Source organism: Pyrgilauda ruficollis, unplaced genomic scaffold (genome assembly GCF_017590135.1).
Source record: "Pyrgilauda ruficollis isolate IOZ18807 unplaced genomic scaffold, ASM1759013v1 scaffold16, whole genome shotgun sequence".
Taxonomy (NCBI): domain Eukaryota; kingdom Metazoa; phylum Chordata; class Aves; order Passeriformes; family Passeridae; genus Pyrgilauda; species Pyrgilauda ruficollis.
This window is the reverse complement of record NW_024514764.1, coordinates 11,961,888-11,986,065: the sequence shown is the minus strand read 5'-3', so window position 1 is coordinate 11,986,065 and position 24,178 is coordinate 11,961,888. Positions and strand designations below refer to the sequence as shown.

Here is a 24,178-nt window from a genome sequence, read left to right as displayed (position 1 = left end):
TCTGCGTCTGTCCGGGCTCTCTTTCCCGGTCCGTATCCGTCCGGGAGCTCTGTCAGGGACTGGGTGTCCGTCCCGTGTCCGTGTCCACCTGGGGTCTCTCTCCGGTGTCCATCCAGGGCCTCTGTCCTGGGTCCGTGGCCGTCCTGGGGCTCTGTCCGAGGTCAGTGTCCGCCCAGGGCCTCTGGCTGGTGGCTCTATCCCGGGTCTGTGTCCATTTCCATCCCGGGTCTGTGTCCGTGTCCATCCGGGGCTGTGCCCGGTGATCTGTCCAGTGTCAGTGTCCATTTGGGGCTGTGCCCGGGCTCTGTCCCGGGTCCGTGTCCCCCCGGGGCTCTGTCCCGGGTCCGTGTCAATCCCGGGCTGTGCCCGAGTCCGTGTCCCCCCGGGTCCGTGTCCCCCCGGGGCTGTGCCCGGGCTCCCCCGCGCTGCCCGCCCCGCAGAGCCGCGGCGGGGCCGGGCTCTGGCAGAGCTGCCCTGCGCTCGGTACGAGACAAACCACGCGGTTCTCTCTTTGGCACAGAGCTCAAGGAAGCGTGCTGGTGGCACATTGAAACTTGGGAGAGCGTAAGAGCACACCCTGGCACAACTTGCGGCAGCAAGGATTGCTGGAAAGATTCAGGTTTCCTGAATGGCAAGCCAGGTAAAATCTTTAATCAAACACTTCAAATAGATACAGCCTCAGCAGTGAACAAGCCGTAGGGTGAACTGACCTAAAGAGTTGTAGCAGCTCAGAGAATTCCTTCCACAGCTGGGCTTTGGGCACAGCTCTTCAGCTGTGCCCCAGGGCTGTCTTGCTTGCCAGGTCTGACATTATAAACTTGTCATGGCACATGACATAACCTAAACTTTTAGGTTTTTTTGGTTATTCTGTAGATTGTGAAGGGTTTTGAAAAATAAGTAAAACAACTACTGTTTCTTCTGTTTTTCAGGAGCTTTATTTATAGCCCTGACAGCTTTATGAGTGGTTGAAGGAAGAATGTTTTTCTGTTTATAGCCTGCTCATCTATTGAGGGTGCAAAACCAGTGGTACTCCATAATAAATCATTCAGTGTGACCATTATATTCTCATTTCAGGTTTATATTAAGACATGGTGACTGACTTTGATGAAAAACATGACGAATATTTAATATCCCTTCAGCAGAGAAACCGGTAATATTCACATTTGTTTCCACTTTGGGTATGAAATATTTGTTGTGTTGTATCAAATATCAGCAGCTGTGATGCAAAGTCTGACTTGCTGAGCCTTAAAACATTCAGGTGTTTCTCTCTTCTTCCCTTTGCTTCCTAAAAGTTCTTATATATTCCAGGGGAGATTACAGTGTTTCTTCAGCATTTAAAATATAAATACATTTATTAATAAAATAATTACTTTTTCCACAGTGACAGGGAATATTTTTGTTTATAGAGCAAGAGGTTGTAGATTCAGAAGTAACTGGCAGCTCACACTGTGAGGATGTAGTTAAGAGGCACAGTAGTTATGTTGTCAGAAATACAAAAAAGTGGGAAATAAGAACAGCCAGGTTGCCTTTGCAAACTCCAGTGTTTTTCAGACAGGTTTCAAACATTTCTTTTCCTCTTTGTTCATGTGTTCCTGTCACTATACCCTGGATGGGTGAACTTCATGGCTTATTTAGAGGAGTCTGCAGAACTTTCTTGCTGGGCTCCTTCCTTTAACACAAGAGATTTCTAATCAAGCTATATAACAAACTGGTTTGGTAAAAAGACCTTGAAGGCCACAATTATGTTAAAAAACCAGCCAATTTCTGTGACCACACATTTCTTTCCTATTCAGTATCCTAAAGCAGTTTTAGAAAAGGATAAAACCAGTTTATTTAGTGATTAAACCAACGTGCATCCTTGGTATCAGAGCTCTAATTCTGACTGCTGGGGACATGCTCTTGGGAAAAGGTGGCTTGTGTCTCAGCACAGACACGCTGGGGACTTTGGCCTGTGGATTGACCCATCCTGGAGTCAGAGAGAAACCAGGTGGTGCAGGGGAGTTCACAAATTGTCACATAATGCCAGCCTCCTGACCTGCATGTCACCTCACCAATGGAATTAGCATGGACTGGCTATAACCCATGGTGAGAGGAGAGAAAATTAGAGTTGGAAGAGGGAGAGCAGCTGAAACTGAGTCCATGGAAGAGAATTATTTTGATATTATTTTAACCAGCATTTAATTTTCTGCTATCTCTAACTGCAGTGTTGGCTGGGGGCTTTCTACCTCCAGTTTCAAAACACAAATAATAATTTCTATTCTTGAAAAGAGGCCAACAGTTTTTAAGCTTTTTGAAATTCTAAGTGAAATTCTTTAAAATTCTTAAGAAGAAAGGTTAAATATGCAAAATACCAAATGGAGAAGATAATGTGAAATAAGAAATAACATGGAAAAAAACTCAGAAAGGAAAAGCTTGATCAAACTTCATCTGTCACAGAGTGTGGGTGCTCACAGACACGTTACAGAACAGGAACAGAGCCTGGAAGATGTATTCTGAAAGGGTTCCTTGAACTGGGAACATATTTTTCAGCTTTGTGACACGGTGTGTTGTTGTATTTATTGAAGATCTGACCATCTGTGTATGCACTGTGCAAGGATGAATTATTGGCCTTTCTCCTTCAGGCTGCAGGAGCGGTTAAAAAGAAAAGATCCTGTGCAAATCAGACTGGAGCAGTTGGAAAAAGGATTTTCTCTGTATGTGAATGGAGCTAACTCTGAGCTGAGAAAGTACCCCAGGAAAATCACCCCACACAGCTGCCTGAGAAACAGGCTCAGACCCACCAGGACAAAGGGTGAGTGCCCTGGCAGCCTGGCAGAGCTGCACCAGGGCTGGCACTCAGTCAGAGAGGTCACTGGGATCCAGGGACAGCACCTCTGGAGCCTGGTGGGATGAAATTCCATGGAAATCAGAGTGCTTAAGCTGCTTGTGTGTAGGAATAGTCTCTGCAACACCCTATCCATTTTTCACTTGATTCCTCTTTAATTCCAAAATTTAACTTCCCTGCCCCTTCATTTGTTAAACAGCTCTAACTAAAAGTAGAAGATTAGAAATGTATATAAATTGTCAGGGGAAAATAATGGTATACCTTTGACACATAACACCATTAAGAGGATTTAAGATCTGATGGACTTCAGTGTTATCCAAGCCTGGTCTCCTGAGGACAAATGACATTTGATGACATAGACTGTAATCAAATTATATCCAGTAATAGCTTCATTAAGCTCATAAATTACATTTAAGCTATAATAGTTGTCTTTAAAAGATAGCTAATCTTTATTTAAATATTTGAAGTGAAGAAAATCAACCATTTTTTTCCCAGTGATTAGCTGGCTTTATGGAAAAACGGGTATTTTGTTTCTAATTTAAGTCTGTCTGTCATTGAGAGCAGTGCAGTGACAGGAATAATTTTGCATGCATGAAAGTATAAAGTATGAGCTTACTGGCCTTCTAATCTATTTTGCATAATGAAAAGAAAGTTGATTTTACTAAATCCCTGTGTAAAGCAGTTTACCAGCCTTAGTCAGTTATGTTCACACTTGCTACAACCTATCTCAGAGTGTTATTTTAATGTGTGATAGCCTGCTTAAACTCATTTTTCACCTAAAATGAAGACAAAGAGTTAAAAAAGTTACCTGCTGTGACAATTTATTGATTGAAAGTTTATTAATCTCAACAATACTGGAAACAAACTTTTGCTGCAATAACTGTTCCAACCATGGCTCTAACTTCGTCTCCTTAAATTGTTTTCCTGCTACACTGGGCACATTCTACTTATTTGCAGGCTTAGGTGTGTTCAGCTTGTATAATTTCCTGCAGGCTGTGTGGGATGGTGATGAGGAATCAGCTTGTCACCTGGCTCCACTGCTCTCTGTGAAAGTGAAACCTTGTGTGCAATGATGTAAAAATGGTCATGTTCTGAGAAGTGGTGGAAATTGGGTGCTCTGTCACACAGGGCTGATACATCTTCAGGTAGCTAAAGAGGTGTAAATCAACATCTTGGACTTTTTGCTCCAAAAATTGTGAAGGGATGTTGTGGCAGCAGCTCTAGTGGAACTCCTGTCAAGAGAAATCTCCTCTTAAAGTTCTGCTGTGCAGGTGTTATGTCTCAGCTTAACTAAAATTCTTTATTTCTATGGTCCCTTAAAGCCATTTGCTTCAGTCAAGGTAGAATACATGTCTTAGGGATCTCTGAAGACTCCAGCTGCAGTCTCTGTTCCTTTCCTCAACTCCATCTATCAGAGACTGTAGCACCAGCTCTGCAGAAGATAACTCAGTGTTTTGCTGTCTAACTCCAGTGGTGTTGTTTTAAGCACATGAAGCTGCAGTGAAAGATACCAACTGAACCATCATCCTGTCATTTTTCCTCTTCCATTTGGTTTTGCCACTGGAGTCCAGAATGAGAGTCACTGCTGGTCTGTATGAGTGTCTTGCCTGGGAGTTCTACCTTAGCAATTTTGTGGTCTCTTTCATTTCAAGGTATTTCTTCTCAATGATTGAATATGATTTTACTTACAGGAATGATTTCTAGCTGAGATACAGCACTGAATTTTCTTCCCTATCCATCTCCCATGAGAGTTATTGCATCATTTATTACTTCTAAAGCATCCATCTATAGGATTAGTCTTCACTGAAAAATTAGGCATGGGTGGTACTTAATAATCCAGAACGGGCATAAATTCCTCTTTCTGGTTCCTGAAAGTGTCATAATAAATCTGTTTGTCAGGACTGTTTTCTTTGTGTTCCCTAGGAGTAATTACTGATAATAGTGATTGATAAAGTTTTGATGCTTAGGATTGGTAATGAATTAAAGGAAATGAGGGGTTGGAGGGTAGTGAAGCTGGGCTCTAGGTGTGCTGGCATTTCTTTGGGTCTATAACCCACACATTGCTTCACAAGTCTGTTTGTTGTTCCAGTGAGTGTCTGTGGGGTCACAAATATGTGTCTTGAGGGTGATGTGGGGGTCTCCTTGGATTAGGATTAATATTTTGAGGATGTACTTCTCAGTCTTTGCCTAGTCAAATAGGCATTGACAGCTCAAATCTCTGAGGGTGTGAGACCAGCGGAGCTGTTCTGTGTGCCCAAACAGGTTGGTATTCACATCCCATCCATGCCATGGGAAGGATATTTTTGTTCCAAACTAATGTTTGTTGCAGATGACTCGCTCAGCTGCATCAGCCTCTGCCTGGGATTTCAATGACTGTTCTTCCTGGCTTAGAGAGACCTGGTCACTTGAATCCATGTCAAACTATGGCCACTACAATCCATCACTAAGTAGAGTCATGGAATCACAGAACTGGGAGGGACCTTAAAGCTCATCTTGTTCCAGCCCCTGCCAAGGGCAGGGGCACCTTCCACTATCCCAGGTTGCTCCATCCCCTGTCCAGCCTGGCCTGGAACAACTCCAGGGATCCAGGGGCAGCCACAGCTTCTCTGGCAGCCTATGCCAGGGCCTCATCACCCTCACAGTGAACCATTTTTTTCTAATATCCAATCAAACCCTGCTCTCTGTCAGTGTAAAGCCATTCCCTCTTGTCCCGTCACTCCATGACTGATAAAAAGTCTCTTCAGCCACTCAAGCAGTTCTGAGGATGAAGTTCTCAGCAGTGGTAGCATGAATCCTGCCATCTCCCCCTTTCCTACTCACATTTGCAGCACACTTGAGTGGCTTCTGGGCAGTTGCTTTGAAGGGATGGATTCTCAGTGAGTGCAAGGGAACAGTCCAGTTCTCTCCCAAAGCAGTGACTGAATCCAACCACACTTGTCCAGTGTAAGCTGAAGGCAGTTCAGTGCCAGCAGAGCCAATGCAGCAGAGCAATCAGCACTAAAGCTGGCTCAAAGGATTTCTGGCATTCCTTGGGAATAGCCTATTGGAGTAGCAGGAGCTCTGGTTGGAAAGGCTGTTTCCCTTCCTTGGAGCAGTCCATCCCCTCTGTTGGTTAGTCCTGTTTTGGGCAGAGAAGATACAGACACAGACATACTTTGTGCTGGAGCAATAGAACAACATCCTGCAATGCTGTGATCACTCCAAATAAGCAAACACTTCCCCCAGGATGGTCCTGCCCTGGGCCTGTTCCCTCCTGTCTGCTTGGACCAGCTTTTGTACAGTCTCCTGGCGAACCAGATTAGCCAAGGGTCATAACTAAAAGGAATCTTTTATGTTTTTCCAAAGTCTAAACTTGCCATATCAATTCTCTGAACAGGTCACTGCACAGGTGCATGTAGGGTTGTCCAACCCCCAGAAAAGAAAATATGGTATTGAGAGCTGTAATGAGCAACCTGATTTAATTCTGAAGTAAGTCCTGCTTTGAGTGGAAAGCTGGACTTGGTGAGCCCCAGAGGTTCCTTCCAAATGAAATCTTTCTGTGATTCTATGACCTTTGTAGGACAATAGCTTCTTTTATTGGTAGTGCCAGTTCCTGCAGCCTTAGGGTGACCATTAAATTATGGCTTAAAGAAAAAAGGTTTTGCATCAGCTGTTTTTCTCCACTGAGAAGAAATGGAAGCTGTAAATCTGTCTTGGCCATAGGAAATGAGATGCCTTTATTTAGGATGCTACTGAGAGTGTTGGTGATGCCTTTGTTCCATTGAGGATGCTGATGTGACCTGCAAGTTGTTTGTCTCTTGCTCTCAATCAAAGCATCTTCTCAAAAATCCATTGTTCCACTCTAAGTTGGGGCCCTTTCCAGCACAGAGACCCTTAGTTCTCCTTAACCATACAGAGATTTTCTGCAGAAGCTCCTGAACCAACTCTTCCTTGCCTTAGAAAGGAAGAATAATGGTTGTTTGTCCTTCATTTATGGCTTATACATGAAGAATCCTTCTCTGCACAGTATGTTAAATACCCAGTACCTTCTGTTTAATCTGCCAATATTTTATGTTTCCTTGATTTTGAGAGTAAATACACACAATTCCTTTGTAAACCCAGCACATCACCTGTTGTTCACCAGAACCCTGTCTGTCAGTCTGCCTTTGATAGTTGGGTTCTGAGATCAGTTGGCTTCCTCAGACAGGTTACTTTCTACCCAGCTGGGAGTCAGAATGATGTGTACCCCTGTTCTAGAATGTATTTCTATATTTTCATGTCAAAAAAGGTGGGGCTTCCCCTGCTGTTAAGCTATTGTATCTTAAAAGAATTTATGCTCTTAAAACCACTTGATGATTGTCCCTGAAGAGGTTCAAAACTCCTGCTGTAGAACTGGCCAGGATGTGATGTGGGATATCTTTGCAGCTGTTGATTCCATTTATGTGTCAGATTTACTCTTCTGTCCTCAGCTGGGGGGGAAAACAAAAACCCACAAAACCACAACCAAAGGTGTCTGTTTATTGTCGAATACCATATTTCTGCTTTCTCTCTCCTCTCTTCTAATCCTTGTGTGTCCCGCTGAAGAAGCAGCCCAGCTGGAAGAGAGTGGGCTGCCAGAACACAGCCCTCAGACTGCCCCAAGCAAGATACAACGCAGGAATTGGCTTCAGGTATGGAGCAGGTGGAAGAAATGGTGCTTTGATTCTTAGGTTGCAAATAACTTTAGGGGAAATTGGTTCCAAGTGGTACGTAGTGGGCAGCTGGGACTCTCTGAGTGGCTTAGGCTGGATCCTGACAACATGAAATGTTTCTCTGCTCAGATTTGTGTCTGCTTGGAAGCCTAAGGAAGCAAATTCCATTGAAAGGGTTTGGTTTCAGTGACATTCATCACAGAAGCTTTTGTAGCCTGGACATGTGTGGCTCAATGTGTCCTCCAGCAGAGTAGCTGCTGCTGGATAGCTCCGGTGGCACCCTAGGGAATTTATCTAGTGCAAAGGATGGGGAAACTAATTTTGGAGAGACATCCCTGTCTGTTACTGCTGTTCTCCACCCTGCAATAAGATTGAGGGACAAAGAAATGTAATTTGAATAATTTGAGTTGTAATTTGTGATAAATTCTTGTAGATTGTAAGATAGGGAAATGCACATAAATAAAAATATCCTATCTGTAAGAAATTTGGAGCCATCAGCTCCAGCCATCAGTTGTTGGTTCACCAGAGAAATCTCAGAAGAGAAACCTATTTTCTTTTAGCCTTAAGAAGGATCTGAATTAACCTGTCAAGGACTTAATTAAAAGAATAAAAGTGAATTCAGAACAATGGAGACATGTCACCCAAGTAATTACACTACTTGATTAGCCATTGGCCTGGCTGGATGTCCAGTCTGTGCTTGAGTGATGGGATCAGAGGACTTTGGCACTGTGGATAAGTGTTTGTGCTGTGCAGGTTTTCTTTGCTTTCAGAAAATACTTCACATTCAAGCTTTAAGGCTGCATTACTTTATTTGCCACTCTTACTGCTTAGTTGAATTCATTTTCTCAGCTTCCATTATGGCCTGTCACGACTTCTTTGCTGAATTTGCCAGATGTGTGGCTCTGTACTAAAACCTGGTTGCTACTTGGGACTAGCTTAGGATGATTCCTTAAGTCTTTTATCCAGTTGGATGGGAGGATAGGAGTTATTATATCCTTATGAATAACTGGAGTTATTTAGCTAAGGAAAAGTGCAGCCACAGAGTGAGAAGGAGGTTGTAGCAGATAGCAGTTTCCTTTCCCAGTGATTTTACACGGGGATTTTTTTGATATTAGAGGACCCAGCAATTCCTGGCCAAACCTGTCAAACTTGGGCTGTGCTAAGGGCTGCTGTGAGGGGGAAAGATGGACTCACTGAAAGAATGCACCCAAGTTGCCTTAGGATATTCCCTCTGGGACATCTCTGCCCCTGGCACTTAGAAAATGCTAGAGGAGAGTAGGAACAGCAGAGAGCAGGGTTTAATATCACTGCCCACTCTGGGCTCAGCAGCAGCACTTGGGGAGTTTGAGCAGGGCTGTTGAACCATAACTCAGGAGCCCAAAGATGAGCTCAGGGAGGACAGAAACCTTCTGTGGAACAAAGGGGAAAAGCAGTGCTTGATCAGGCTATTGTTGTATAAAGTGTGATGGTTACTCTTTCAGTACTGCTGATACACAGAAGGAATCTCATTTCTTTGAACACTTCTTTTGACAGAAAACTGTGGCAATTAAGACAGAAGGAGGTGGTAAACTCTACATTAAACCATCTCTGCAGTACTCTGAAGATTTTGAACCTTATGAAAGCTTGAGTGTGGAGAGCAGCAGTGATGATGATGATGACAGTCCTCTCTCCCAGGTACAGTTGGCAGCTGCCTTCTGTTATTCATGGCAGTATCATTTGAAATGTGATTGTGCTCAGGGATCAGCCTCAGCTGGAGGTCCCAAACCCCTCTATAGTGGTGTCTTCATTAGAGAATTTTGCTTTGATGAGATGTGACAAAAAGAAGGAAAAAAATGAAAAGTAAAGCTTCTTGAAAAAGCAAGTCTCAATCAGCAACACTACAAAATATTAAACCTTATTTTTAGGAGGTGGAATATTGTCTCTGTTGGGCTGAATTGACGTATTTCCTGCAAGGAGCCTCTTTCAGTTCACTTAATGGTTGTGCAAGTGAACATCACTCCTGGGTGTCAGGTTAGAGAAAGCTGAAACAGCAGCTTTTGGTGCCTTTAGGGTAGTCTTTAAATAATGATTCTAAAATTGTTGCATATCATTGTTTTACCTAACAAAAATCAGACTATTTGAAAATGTTCTAATCAATGCAGCTGATTTGCATCAAGGATTGTTGTTGTATTGACTGTGCAGCCTTCCATTTGATCACTAATTGCAGTTTGTTCTAGCACACTTCACAAATGTGAAAGAAAACTAATCAATGAACAAAAATTTATGAATGTTTTTTCTGCCTGAGCAATTAATGAAATAAATAAAGCTTTTCTGGGTAGTGGAGTAGCATCTATATATGAAACTGTTAACAGATCTTACCACTGACATCAGACAAAATTCCCAAGCATATTTTCCTAGCTTGCATTTTTCTCTCACTCCTATGTTGCTCTTGCATTGATGATTATTTTTTGCTTTACAAACTTGTTTACACTGATGGATATTTATATATTTTTGTGTTTTTAATAGGAAGCTAATAATTTCAAAACAATCCCCCACTTTTCTTTTTAGTCAAGATAGAAATAATTTTGATTTTACTGAGGCTATAATGTGTTTTTGCAGAGGTTGCAGATGCAGAGTTTTCAAAGGAAAAGAAAGCTTGTACAATTTCCTGTCAAAGAGCTGGAAATATTAGTTTTGACTGTCTTAAAGACATGCTTGATATCAAGGCTCAGGTTGCTTATAAACCCTCTTTTGAGCCTGACTTTGTCTGCTCTTTGTAATATATTTCTGTCAACATGGATTTCCTAACGAGTGTAATCTGTAGGAGCTTGAAGCTTTCATTGCAAACTGAATATAGACTGTCACAGTCCATTTGTACCTAAGGTAGCTTCAGGTTTTCATTTTATACAGTTTGCTTTCCTATATTTATCTCAAAACTCTAATACCAACAAAGCCGGGTGGGGGGGAAAGCATTTAAGAGATGCAAGGTCTTTTCCTTTTGCATTCATGAAAGCATTCTGCTCTCCAGCATCATCTGTGCTGTTTGTGGTGTGTGATGAGAGAGGCAGGGCAGTTTTTCCACAGTAAATTTCAAAATAGGTTATTTTTTGCATAAAATCCTGTTACAGTGTGTCCACTTCAAAAAACTCAGTGCAAGCTGGGAGCTTAGCCCGTTAGAGCCCAACTCTTTTTCTGCTGGTTTTTGAAGTACAGATGTGTACAAGGCAGGACTATTATCATCTATCAAGTGCTTAAAAAGGAGTTGCTGCTGCATGAGCTTGATAGTCTTGTGAAGGCATTTGGAAATTCTGGATTGCAGCTACTCTTCAAACAGCAAGGCACAACTGTGAGACTGCACAAATATATGCTTTTGCTCTCCCTCTTACTTGCTTTTTGTAACTTATTCCTAAAAATGGTTTTGCACATAAAAACTCCTTGGCCTACAGAGTGTTCATGCTGGATACTGATGAGAAGGAGCACAGGAGTTGTGGGATGATTTTTCTTTACAAGCCCTCATCAAAGGAGGCCAGACATGACATAGGAATGGGAATATTTTTAGCTGCTTCATGGCTCTGAGTTTCTCAGAAGATTTTTCTTTCTCCTGGAGAGGAACTGGCAGCCACTCTGGTTTATTCTAAAATACGAGTTTGAGCTTTTCTGACAGATGTGTTTATATTGTAGCAGGAATTGAGAAGCAGCTTGCAGCACAGTGTGGAAGAGGAGAGAATGGAAGAAGACTCTCTTAGTGATGATTATGACTCTGTTGAAGAGGATGTGTTTTCAGACCCATCTCCCACTGAGGAAGCAATTACAGGCTTTGAAGGCCTTCAGCTGGATAGCAGTGGGGCACTGCAGAAGGAAGGTTCTGAACATCAGGATGCTGGGAGATGCTCTGGCCTTGATTCTGGTGCTCCAACTGTGCTGGAGTTCAACCAGGATCAAAGCAGTAAGTCTGTGTCTTCCACAATTCTTCTTTACAATAATCATACTTTTACAAGGTTGATAATTAGGAGGTACTCCATACCCTCCCAAGTTCTCATGCTCTTCAGCAAACCTGTTGTTTTGATCTTCTGATCTGGGACACTTGCATCCTCTTGTACTTCATTAGGAACTTTTTGGCAAATCCAAAGATACAGACATGGTTACTGCACCTGCATCAGCACCTCTAGACACTTGAACTAAGATTGTCTCAGACTGTCTGGGAGATTTCTCAAGAAATTACCATGTTTTTAGATATATTTTGGAACTGTTTTTGCAGAAATTCAGGCAGCCAAATCTTCCCAGTCTCACCTTTATCTCACATCCTGGGTGCAGGGTACCTGTCCCAGTGTGTGCTGTTCATCCCTGGTGATTGACATGAGCCACTTCTTTTTGTCTCTTTCTGTCTCCTTTGGAGACCTCAATGTCCAAACCCACAGCCAGTCATTAGGTCTCAAAGATGATTTAACAAAGGGTGAATAGTTCAAGCAGAAACCAGACCTAAGCCTACCTTCAATATTTCTCAAAATTCCCTCTGTGCTCATTTTGGGTACAGTAATTGGTTTTGGTTTTTTGGTTTTGTTTATTTTACTGCTTCCTTTCCTTTTTTTCTTTCTCTAATCTGTAGTTAATTGCATAAATTCAGAGGAACAGTCTCGGAATTAATTAAGTAGAGGAGTGTTCCTTTCATTATCATGGATGTGAGTGGAGTGTGAATGGGGAGAGGGGCAGAAGAAGAGGCAGGAGCAAGGGATGGAAGCACAGTGAGAGCAAAATCTCTGGGAGAGTGCCGGACTTTTTGTCCAGAGAGAAATTTCAGAGCTGTGATGGAAACAACAGAGGCATTAATAATTCCCAAACCAAAAAGTGAAGAAGTACTTCTATGAGCTGTTCTAGAAAACTCTCTCCCCCTCTGAAACTTCTAAACAAGATAACATTTGTGTCTGTATTTTAAGAATTTACTTTGGTATAACTGTGTTAACAAATAACTCAGGACTTCTTTTTTATTTTTGCTTTTCTTGACAGTAATGCAGGTAAATATCTGGCAGAGATGAGATATCTTGGTACATTATAATACTATTTTTATTTTGTTTGAGTTAGTGCCAGCCGTCCATATGTGCTTCTGCATCAACAGAACAGTGCCAGTGAAAGGGATGGAAATTATCACTTTTAACTATGCCAACATAATTAAAGTGGCAAAACTTTAGCATTTAAAATCCAATAAATTTTTCTGGCCTGGCTGCTTACACGTAACTTTAAAGTTTATTATTTATTTTTTCTTTTTATCTTGCAGAAGTGAAGCCAGTGCAAGTTCTCTCAGCCAAAAGAAAGGACAGTGCTGAAGTGTACATTCCTGTCCGACCAGTCATGCTGAAAAATAAAGGCACTCGGCCACTCTCTGCTGAGTTCTTGCACCAGGACAGACATGAAACAATGTATTCTAGTAAGAAATAAGAATATATGATGTCAATAAGGAGAGTTTTCATGCTTTTTTCCCCCCCTCTGGCTCAGATGCAATTTTAGCACACATCTGCCATTATGTGAATTTTTTAGCTGTCACTCTCCTGGGTTTTTTTAAAGTGGGATTTTCTGTGCTTTTGTTGTTGTTTTTTTTTTAACACCTCGAATGTTCTGCCTTCAGTGAAATTGTGATAAAGTGTAAAAGCCTGTATACTTCAATCTTCTGCCACATCTTTACTGTCTTCCTTCTCTTTTTGCTTCCACAGCACAAGATTTTCCCTCTCCCTTTCAGTCCTTGTTCAGTACTTGCTCTGTGTTTTCCACTTCCCTGTGGAGGTCCATTCCCTGTGGTATTACTGGAAATGTGTGTTCTCCCAGTCAGCAGTTGGTGTTTGGTGGAAGAGTTTAACACAACACATTTGTAGCTATACAAAATGCAGAGTTCTACACCACAGTAAAGGCACAGTTTTTCACAGCATGAGAAAAGAGCCCTGTGGCTGCTTGGGACTGTACTTGAATTACACCTTGAACACTGAGATCAGTCTGCAGTGCTGGGTAGATATGCCAGTATCAAGGACCATACTGGAAAATATTTTTCTTGGACTGGCTTTGAAGCCACTGCTGCTTATTCTAAAAATCTGCTGCTAAGGTGTGGTCTTAACCTGGGGAAAAATCCCAACAAAACACAGCAAACCCCAAAAGTAGGGGCTGAAGTTGTGACTGCAGTTGTAGGTCAGTGAAGTCCTGAGCTGAACAAGTCTGATCAGCTTGAGTTTTGAAAGGTCTGAGGTGAAGCATTCAGACCTGCCATACTCTGTGGTCAAGCTGCAAAAAAAGCAGAATCCAGATGTGTCCCAAGAAAGCACTACGGCCAGTGGTTTTGAAAAGCCACAATAATTAGTTTTTAATTAGCAGAAAACCAAACAGAGAAAAAGAAGTTAATTCTTTTTGGCTCCAGAATAAATCCCCTTTGTAGCTTCTGAGACCCTCACCCACCATCTGTTGAAGCAGATGTTGCTTTGACTTCCCAGAGATGTACGCAGCATTTTCTCAGGTTAGCTGTTTCTGTCCAACTGCTATGATAAATCCTAAATGAATTTCATTTCAGGGGGATGATACAGTACAGAAGAATAAGCAGGTCTTTATTCCATCCCTGTTTTTGCAGAGATGACTGCTGCTTGTTGAAAGTTTTCATGGGTGTACGTGCAAGGAGTGCATGCACACAAAGCTCAGCTCAGTCTGAACTTCTTGTCTTTCCAAAGTGGACTTCATGTTACTTGCATTGTGCTCTCCTCCCTGCAGCACTGAGAGCACTCTGGCACTTGCTCTAAATGTCTGTACAGCTTCAGTCTCTTCTCTTCCCTTGACTTTTAAAGCCCTCAGATATAACCACTGTGCTTCTCTTTTAGTCCAGTCTCACATCATCTCTTGTTAAATTTGATTTCCTTTCTTTCAAACCTGTTTCTAGGCTGTGATGTTTCTGTTTCTCCATCAAGTTTGGGAAGATTGGGATTCGTGTGGGCATTGTGATGACTGCTTAAGTGATAAGGTCATTTATTTTGCCTTGTAAATAGCAACTCCTGACTCCCCCTGTTTTGCTAGAAGTCTCTGGAGATTCCTCCAAAATAGCTGAACACCCCAATTACAAATTCCTGCTGTGCTTAAATTATATATACTTCTTTTCAATGGACTATTACAAGGCGTTTCCACTAAATGGCAGAACAAAGCAATCTAAAAGCATAAAAATTATGTTTCTCATTTGTTGGTTTTCCTCTTCTTACAATGCTGTTTTAACTGTTGCCTAAAGAAGATGTGACTTGGAATCTTGGCATAAAACCAAATTGGGGGAATTCAGCTTCATTTGGGATGGTTATAGATGCTTGCAAAGCCCTTTGTCAGTAACTGAATGGGAAGTTTCAGATGTTGGAATGTTCTGTACTTGTATGTCCTGAACAAATGAGTATTTCTTCCCTTTTTTTTGGTCCCAGAGCCCTTAAGTCGACCAGAAACATCCCTTTCAGTAACCAGGAAGAGTGTGTGTGAGAAGGATCCTGACTTCTCTGTTTCAGCTGTTGTTCAAGCAGTGCAGATTGAGAATGAATTCTTGCAGGGAGATCTGCAAAAGCAAGCAGTTGCCACAAACCCCCAAAAGGTATGGCAAAAAAAAAGAGAGCTGTTTGTTCAGCTAGCAAAACCCCCATGAGTTACAATCTCTTACACATTAGGATTGTGTATGAATGAATGGTGATGCCCCCTAAGTGTAATTTAATTTGTATCATTCTTCCAAAGGGTTGTTTCCTTTAATCTTCTTCCTCAGGATGGCATCCCACAGCTCCCTCTTGATTACAGGGATCACTGAGCAACTGATAGAGCAGCCATAGGATGTGTCTGTACAATCAGATGCACAGCTGCAGGCCCACTTGAGCCATTTTCATCCTGCAAGCTTCTGAAACAAGGCAAAGTGTGATTTCCATCCCAATAAATCCTGCCTTCCTCCAAGACTCTTTAATATGGACACTGCCCCCTGTTAGTGCATGCTCTGCTTTTGGAGCAGAGCTGTCCTGTACACTGCTAGATCTCACTGAGGATGAGCTGGGGAGAGGTTTCTGCCCCAGTGTGTGTTCATCTCTTACCTCTAGAAACCATGTTTAAAAAGAATTAAAAACTCATAAGCAAGGAAGTCAAGAAAAGTCAACAAAAAAGTTGAGTAGAGTCAGAGAAAAAGCCCATAGCATTATAAGAATGCAGCACTTCTGTTTTCTCTTAGGTATCTTACTGATAGCTCTTTATTCAAAAAATAAATAATTATTTTATGCTAATAGAATTGAGAGGTTTGGGGATTTTAAAAGACATGATGATTTTGGAGGAGAAAGTCTAGTAGACCTGTGCCAAAGCTTTGGCCAGCCCTGAATCCTACCAGATGTATACAATGAGATATTTATTTATTAATTTATTTATTTATGTATAACTATGTAATGTATACAATGAGATATTTATTTATTTATTTATTTATGTATAACTATGTGTGTGTGTGTGTGTGTGTATTTTCTAGTCCTCAGAGTTTGCTTCTATGTCTTCTTCCACACAGAAGATCAAGCTCCAAACTCAGCTCTTTCATTGTAAATCAAGACCAATTCCATTAAATATGCTTTAACTTCATATAGAGTTACAGATGAGCTGGGCCCAAACTCTTGTTCCAGAGATGCAGATTGATGCTGTGTGGTGAGAACAATCTGAATGGAACATGTTGATCTTTTTCTTACTTAGGAGACATTTTCTGTTTCTTCTATTCTTTCTGCAAAGACTGAACCTCCAGAAAAACGCCAGACAAGGACTACAGTCACCAGAGCTGTGGAGAGATTCTGCCCTTTTGGAAGCAGGTATATATTTATATATTTATATATTTGCTTTAGGATAACTTCCTTTTTCGAAGAGAGATTTTTTAGAATGCCACCAGTCCAGTTACTACACCTGGTAATCTTCAGATGCTTGAGACATCATGCAAGTAGCAAATCAGGCAGTGCAGCCTTGGCCAGTTTCTGTGGAGCAGGATCTGCCAACATCTCACTTTATGGTCCTCAGTTCACCTCTGCATTTTCTTCTCACACTGCCTCAGAACCAGCGGGAACTGGAGCCCAGCTTTTTAACCAAACTCTGTGTATCCAAGGTGGAATGCTGCAAAAGTTTTATTTGGTGTTGGATACATTTTCCTGTGGGGTTCATCTTATCATCTCTTCACCTTTGCACCAGCTATTTCTTAAAAATGCAGGAATTATGAGGAAATAACCCAGAATGTGTTGTTTCAGACAAAAGAAGAGACTCCTGAAAGCCTTTGTGGAGCATGGGAGCCATTCTGCCTGTGACAGTGACAGATCCCTGGCTGGTGGCAAAGCTGGAGTAAATTCCATGTGGAGAGAGAAGGTTTGTGCATATGTGCACCACAATTGGTGCTTCCCAGAGTTACTGAAATAAAAGTACATTGAATGAGCTGTATCCCTCAGTTCTGCCCTACATCAAGTAATAAACCTATGGCAAGGTGCAAAAAGAGAATTTATCACTGTTCGTCAGAATGACAAAGGAATCAGACAAAGAACAGAGAGTTAGTTGCCTTCTCTTCAGGCTTTTTAAGAGTGTTGATGTGTGACAGAAGTGGTGTAACCCAAAATGATTGATTGAATGTCATCCAAATAGCCTTGACTTTGCAATCTTTTTGCTTCTGACCCATCATTTTTGCAGTCTGAACAATCTTATCTTTCCCATTTTATTGGTTGGTCACTGCTGTTTTTACCATATTTTATTTTGGTCTAGATGACAGCCAGTATGGAAGTACATGATGCCATTTATGTGACCATGGAACTTCTTTCCAACTGGGGGAATCCAGCAAACGTGGGCCTGAGCCAGGTGGAATTCTTTGATTTCCACAACAAGAGGATCTTTGTGTCTCCTCATGACGTGGACATTCGAAATGCTGACAACCCAGGGGATTTGTGCTGCCTGGTCAATAACAACTTAAATGTAAGATAGCTTAGTGCTGGATGTTAAAATCTCTCATTATAATATTGCTATAATATTCTGTCTAAAGGTTTTTTCTTCAGAAACATTTTGAACCTGACTGCATAACAACTATCTGATAATTAAAAAAAACCCTACAAATATTGCTTCTTATTAACAAATGCAGCTCTCCTGTTCAAGATGTTAGTATTCAGTTACAACTTTGTTTTAGAACTGAAGTAATCCTTGTGGTCTCAAGGTACAGGAGCTTCACTGCTATTTTTTTCAGATGGATAATACAAATTGAAGTAAATTTATAAAGAAAACGTGCCTGTTTTCTCTTGTTCCCTTGTTATCTTTTTACCTAGGGAAGAATCATGGAAATATGACTGTGTAGGTAGTTTTGAACAAGAGATTAAAAAAAATATATGGCAGGTAAAAGTCTTTCATGGCTCTTGTGTGAGGTAGTAAGATGGGGAGATATGAGGTGCTCCCACACTAATGATGGTGGGCAGAAGACAGTGACTGGTGTGAAAGAATTAGCAAATATCCACAGCTCTTCATACAGCCATAATTTTTTTTATGCTGCACATTCACTCTGTGCCATTTTTCATGGGCCTTCAGAGCAAGGATTCTAGTAAAAAAATTAGTATGATTTTAGTGGATGAGGATACTGAAGGACTTAGTCTATTAAAAACATAAATTACAACTCATTTCATGCTAATGGTGCTTTTCTGCTCTCATGATAGATGACATTTGAAAGAGGACAAATATGCAGTATTTTGAGATTTAGTTGAAACTCCTTATGGAGTATTATTTCCAGACAAATATTTTTACCTGAAGCATCTTCCTTACTCTCTCCTGAAGATTGTAGTTGGGATCTCATTAAATACCCATTCTCCTTTTTAGGGTGTGCTGGCTGGTAGGGGACACTCAGTAGTTGTAGTAGTTGTAGTAGTGACTCTCAGACTCTCTAGATATTTATAAATTATGTAGTATTACACTCATTAAGCCATTATGAACCTGTTACTCTCAGTATTACTCATACATTTATAGATCTCATTATTCTTAAGAAATGAGCTTTTATATTGCATTGATTAATATATTCCCTTGATTTGTGACTCTGTGATCTCCTCTCTTGAGGCTGCATCCAAGATGCAATCTGGGCAGGGAATATGCTCTTAGGCTGTGGGTATGAGGGGCCTGAACTGCAGATTCCTTCAGAAGGCAGAGAAGCACTTCCAGGTTGTGTACATTTCAGATCATACAGGAAAGCTTCAGGGTGCATTAAAAACCCAATAAATTAATCAATCTCCAAGCAATGAACATTTTCAACAGAACAAAAACTTGAAATAAAAACTTATTGTGTGGAAAACTCATTTTACCATGGTTAAAACACTTCCATCTTTGATCATTTAGGTGTAATTATTGAAGATGAGGGATTTTATTTTATTAGTTTATTTATTACCCTTACAGACTTTTAAGAAGAGCACTTAAACTGCCTCCTTCTTTGTATTTTGTGATGTACTCTAAAAGAAAAAAAATGCCTGGCAGAATATCTGGTTCTCTCAACTTTTTAGATTAGATAATAGGGAAGGAATTCTTTACTGTGAGTATGGTGAGGCCCTAGCACAGAGTCCCCAGAGAAGCTGTGGCTGCCCCTGGAACCCTGGAAGTGTCCAAGTCCAGCTTGGAGCAACTTGGGACAGTGGAAGGTGTCCCTGCCATGGCAGGGGGGGAACTGGATGGTTTTTAAGTTCCCTTCCAACCCAAACCATTCTGGGATTCTGTGATAATATTCAGTAAGTAATGGATTAGGTATTTTACTGAAATTGTTTTCCACAAACCTTTTTGATTCTTATATGCATACAGAGGTCTTTTAAACCTCAGGCTAACAAGGACAGGTAAATACCTCACAAAGGTGTTTCTTCCCCATGGGGAACCCTTAGACCTGTGTCATTCCTCTTCACAGTGCTCGAGGCTTCCTTTACTCTCCATCATTTACACCTTCAGTCCCACAAGAAGCAGTGCCAATCTCCCACAAAATCTCAAGACTATAGGTTTCCACTCTCCCCTTTTTCTTTGGTCCAGTAAAAATATAATTCCTTCTCCTTAACATACCAGGTTCACCCTGATGGTTCAAAGAATTTTTTGGTTAGATTTTGAGCTCCAAGACAATAACCCCAGGCTCAAGTACCTCTTGTGAAGGCAAAGACATGACATCACTCTTTGGGATAAAACATGAGAGTCCTCCACAGTCTCTTGAGTTTTGGCATGGATCCTTTAAGGTGCCTTGAATTTTTGGTGTCATATCTTTGACACCCTCATGGGGACTGTAACACCTGTGAGGTTGTGTAAGCTCAGCCCTATCAGTTATTTCCACTGATGAACAAAATGATCTCCATGGCTGCTTCTCACTCAGGACAGAACACTCAGCCTGGCTCTGATAAATCTCTGTTTTTTGGAACATTGTGTGCAGTTTTACAGAGAAGCCAGTGAGAAGCAGGAGCAGGTCATTTTGGTGCTGAATCAGGTACCCTCCTGTGAAGGCACCTCTGGCTCTCAGTACACACCAGAACCTATTGATTTCTGGGGAGTCAGCTCCTGCCTTGAGAGGTCTGCAGATGGATTGCTTATCAGGTGTTGTCTGCAGTTGGGAAATTGTTTTTTAACCATTCTTGTTCAAACTATGGCTTCAAAAACATGATGCAGCTTTGAAGTTGACCCTAGAGTTGGGTTAACCGTGATTTGAGGGCTGTCCTTCATTTCTTTGATGTCAAGAGGCTTCTTTCTTTTCAAGTAGAAAGGATAGAACCTGTCTGCCACTCTTATGGCTGTTGGTGCTCCAAAGTGGTGTTAAAGCAGAAACAGTCTCCCAAAGCTTTTTGAGAGGCTGGGGGCAGAGACCCATCAGAGTCTGGAGAGGTGGAGAGAGGACCGTGTGAGAAGTGGATCTATTCATGCTGGCTCTGAACGGGCTGCAGGGCGCTTATCATTATCCTTATCATTGTTAGCCACACAGCTGAAGGACTCAGGAAGAAAGTTCTGTGGTTAACACCTTCAGGGAAAACTGAAACACTCACTTCAGAGAGAAAGGTGTGGAAAAAGACTGCCTGTGATATCTTCTGTGTGTGTATCTGTGTATTGTGTGTCCCTGAGAACAGGAGGGGAACTAATTTATCAGCTGCTTTCAGATCACTGGTATGTCATCTGCATGTGGGTAACACTGGACATCAAATATATTAATATTCCACATTTTGATTCTGAAACTTCCTTCTTTCTGAGTTGCCACATATCCTTTTCTTACATTCTGAACATGTAGAGGTAGCAGTCCTTAACAATCTCCAGAATCAGGCATTTCTTGATACTTTAAAATCTCTTGATTGCCAGTTGTATGTAAAATTCCTGTTGGGAATTCTGTGATGTCTTAGAAAATTTCCAGTGTAGAGTCCAGTATAGCTCTGAGGAGTAGACCTGTAAGTGAAGCTGATTATCTGCAAAACCTGATTAAAATAGAGGCAGGCAGTAAAATAAAATTCTCTAAGATTCCCCTCCTTAGAGGTCAAACCAGAAGCAAAGAAATTGTAAAATGATCGTGGAATGTCCATTGTGCTCAGTGATCCCCCCTAGTGCCAGCAAAGCTGATTAATTTGATAAAAATAAACTGGCCTTGCTCTGCCTGTGCTCTGAGCGTGCAGATGTCTCCCTGGGACAGCAGGCAGCTGACCTTTAGCTCATTGCCAGGTTGTTGGGAGCTGTCTGGCAGGCAGGAGAGTGGGATTTTCTCTTGGGAAATGAGGCTGAGCTTCTGCTCTTTACGTAGCAGATTTTATGAAAGCTTTACTTTTCTAATGGCTGCCTGTGCTGCTGGGGGGTGGGGAGTTAATTAAAACACCTGCTCCAGGAGAAGGAGCATTAGTGACAGTCTGCTTGTCTGTGTTTTTAGCTCCCCAAGGAAAGCTGCCTTTGGATGTGCCCTTTCCACCCACCCGTCCAACTTTACTTTGTTATCCGCAATCCCACCCGCTCACGTGACTTTGGCATATCCAAGATCAAGATTTGGAATTACAACACAACAACTCCCAGTGTAAGTAGTCTTTTCTCAACTCTGTATGTTTGCTCTTGCCTTGCCTAGGGAAATTCAGTGTGATCTTCTTTCTAAAAGCATGAAATAAAAGTAGATACAATTTCCTGTAATAAAACAGGAGCTGTGAGGTGTCCCTGTCTGCTGTGAAATTTGCTTTTGTCTTAATTGGAAGTGCTAACAATGTAGTGATAATGTTTTCATGGGCACAATGAGCATTTGCTTTCAAAGCTATTAAAGACCACTAAAGACCGAATAAAAGACTTGCACGTCCTGTCATTAATCCTTTACCGTGCTGAGAAATAAAGATACAAAGGTAAATGTATCTCAGTATTCAGGGCTTTCAGCTGTTTAATCACAATGTAAATAAATACGTGTTTAAATATGTGTTTTCTGGTGTCTATAAATATAAACAGGCTGACTGTTGCTCAGTTTGGGGTTTGTCACTTTAATGAGAATCATAAAATGGTTTGGGTTGGAAGGACCTTAAACATCATCCAGCTCCAGCCCACCTCCCTGGGCAGGGACAATTAAAAAGTCCACTACCGTGTGCTCATAATAAAACCAGTAATCTACTGTTACAAGAGAGACATATCATGGCAGATGGCAGATGGTCTCTTGTCTGTGTGTTTGAATGTCACCATGAATATTATTCTTGTTTGTACACTGCAATGTTAAGAAAAAAAATCTCAGGTACTGGATCAAAGAGGATTTGCTGTCCTGGATTATCAATAAGAAGCTTTATCCCTCTGGTTTTGCTCTCATCCATGTTCTTATATAAGCACATATGGTAATTTATACATACAGAAATGGCCGTGGAAGGGACAGCTTAAAACAAATTTACTACAACATGATTTATATTTCTTTTCCTGGAATTTTAATAGCTTTTCTCACTAAAATGTGGCCTACAGGATGTTCCATCATCATTAGAGTGTGCAAAAGGGCTGCTGTTCTTGGAGGTAATGGTATGATTTGTTACCAAATGTACTGAATAGAATGCAGGATATACACAGAAATGTTTGTCTGTGTTTCAAGGCTCTGCTTCTTTAATAACCTGCTATGAGGCAATGTGTAAATTCCATTGAGAGTATAATCCTATGGATTTTGGTGGAAATGCAGCAGTTTACCTTTGCTGAAGAAATGTCTCATTATCCTTAAGGTGAAAGAATAATACAAAGTAGTTCTGCCTTAGTCTGTAATTTGTCATTAGGAAGTTTTGTCTAAGAAGTATAAACCCCCAAAATACGATGAACGAGCAATTTTCTTCCTGCTAATGTAAATCCAGAGCCAGATTTCTGTGTGGATTTTGGGAATCATTCTAACTGCCTTCTTTCCCTCAAAAACCACATAAGTGAGAGATGTCCAAGTACTGCTTCCAAAAATAGGCCAAAAATTAAGTCAGGCTGGTACTTTCTTATATTTGAATTTCAAAACTTGAGCCTGGAAGGAGAAAAAATATGTCTGAAGGAAGCTGTAAAAGTCAGATGACATAATTGTCATAGATTCCTTGATTCATTGAATTACAAGGAAGGTCTCAGAGGATGCTTGATCTTGCCTTTATTTACTTCAGATGAGACCTCCAAAAAAGGAGGTGATTTTTAGTCTGCAGGAAGGGACAACTGTAAGGGCAGCCAGTTTTTTCAAGTTTATCTGCAACAGTCAAACATTTTGTAACTACTTGATACAGCCTTGAAATTGCATGGTTAATGGTGCTATTAAAACTTTTTTCAAAGATCCAGTCTAATGTGTGTTGTATGTCTTCGCAAAACTGGGAATGGAATCAATACCTAAATGCATTAAGGTCTTAGGTACTCTCCAATTTAATAATTCTCTTCTTCAGGTGTTGCCTGTATGTTTGTTCTGTGCCCATGTTCCTGTCCATTCTCCTGGGGCTTTTTTTCAGTGCTGGATTACCCCTGGGGTGCCTGTAAGCATGGAGCAGCTTTCTTCCAGTACAGTCAGTTTTGTAGAAGTATTTTCTTTGGTTCTTGACTTCCTTTCTACTGCTTCTTTTTCACACTTTTCTGAAAAGTCAGGCAGAAGCAATTTCTGGTCCTCTGTCCATGAGGAATTCTCAGAAAAGTGCCTCTGGTTTTAGGCCCTGTTCTTTGTGCACAAATATCACAGAAATGGCCAGAAATACCACCCCTATTTTCTCCTTGGGAGGCACTATCCCAGCAGACACCCTGCGAGGCTGAGGGTGCAAGCTGGGAAGCAACATCAAAAGGAACCGGAATTATTTTCACAAAATCTTTTTTCTTTCTGACAATGCTCATACCTACTTGCTTGTTCTGAGACATTGTGCCCTTTTAATTACTCTTCCAGGAAGGAAAAGCCCTGCCTTGGATGAAGTATTGAGTGTTTGTTCACAGGGTGGGATTACTCCCGAGAAAGGGATTTTTCCAGCCTCCTCACGCTTGAGGAGAGCTCACAGTGGTACTGGGGAAGCTAAACTGTCAATCTTTTCCACCAGAACAGATCACTAAGCAACTGGAAACTCAGAAGAGGGGTGGGAGGGAATGAAAAAGAGCAGTTCTTAGTCTTGTGCCTGCATATGTTTGTTCTTGGAGTCTCTTGGGATCTGTTCAGATTTTTCCTCCCCGAGGCTCAGTCTGCTCAGGATTTTGGTGCAGATTTTCATTAGCTCTTCTGAGCTGTCAGCTCTTGGAATGCCTGCCCCAGTCCAGTCTG

The 24,178-nt window shown here is 41.4% G+C and overlaps 1 protein-coding gene across 1 annotated transcript in view; it reads left to right on the top strand.

The window, feature by feature from the left end:
• Nucleotides 1–32: 32 nt before the first annotated feature.
• LOC121350967 (katanin interacting protein) overlaps nucleotides 33–24,178 on the top strand; it is a 56,643-nt gene continuing 32,497 nt past the window's right edge. Inside the window, exons 1-13 of the mRNA XM_041462776.1 lie at nucleotides 33–160; nucleotides 521–640; nucleotides 1,075–1,150; nucleotides 2,622–2,791; nucleotides 7,388–7,473; nucleotides 9,028–9,168; nucleotides 11,155–11,419; nucleotides 12,746–12,895; nucleotides 14,901–15,064; nucleotides 16,180–16,292; nucleotides 16,719–16,833; nucleotides 17,221–17,427; nucleotides 21,350–21,490. Coding sequence (XP_041318710.1) covers nucleotides 1,089–1,150; nucleotides 2,622–2,791; nucleotides 7,388–7,473; nucleotides 9,028–9,168; nucleotides 11,155–11,419; nucleotides 12,746–12,895; nucleotides 14,901–15,064; nucleotides 16,180–16,292; nucleotides 16,719–16,833; nucleotides 17,221–17,427; nucleotides 21,350–21,490 — 1,614 coding nt within the window. The 5' untranslated portion in view covers nucleotides 33–160; nucleotides 521–640; nucleotides 1,075–1,088. The remainder of the gene's footprint in view (nucleotides 161–520; nucleotides 641–1,074; nucleotides 1,151–2,621; nucleotides 2,792–7,387; nucleotides 7,474–9,027; nucleotides 9,169–11,154; nucleotides 11,420–12,745; nucleotides 12,896–14,900; nucleotides 15,065–16,179; nucleotides 16,293–16,718; nucleotides 16,834–17,220; nucleotides 17,428–21,349; nucleotides 21,491–24,178) is intronic.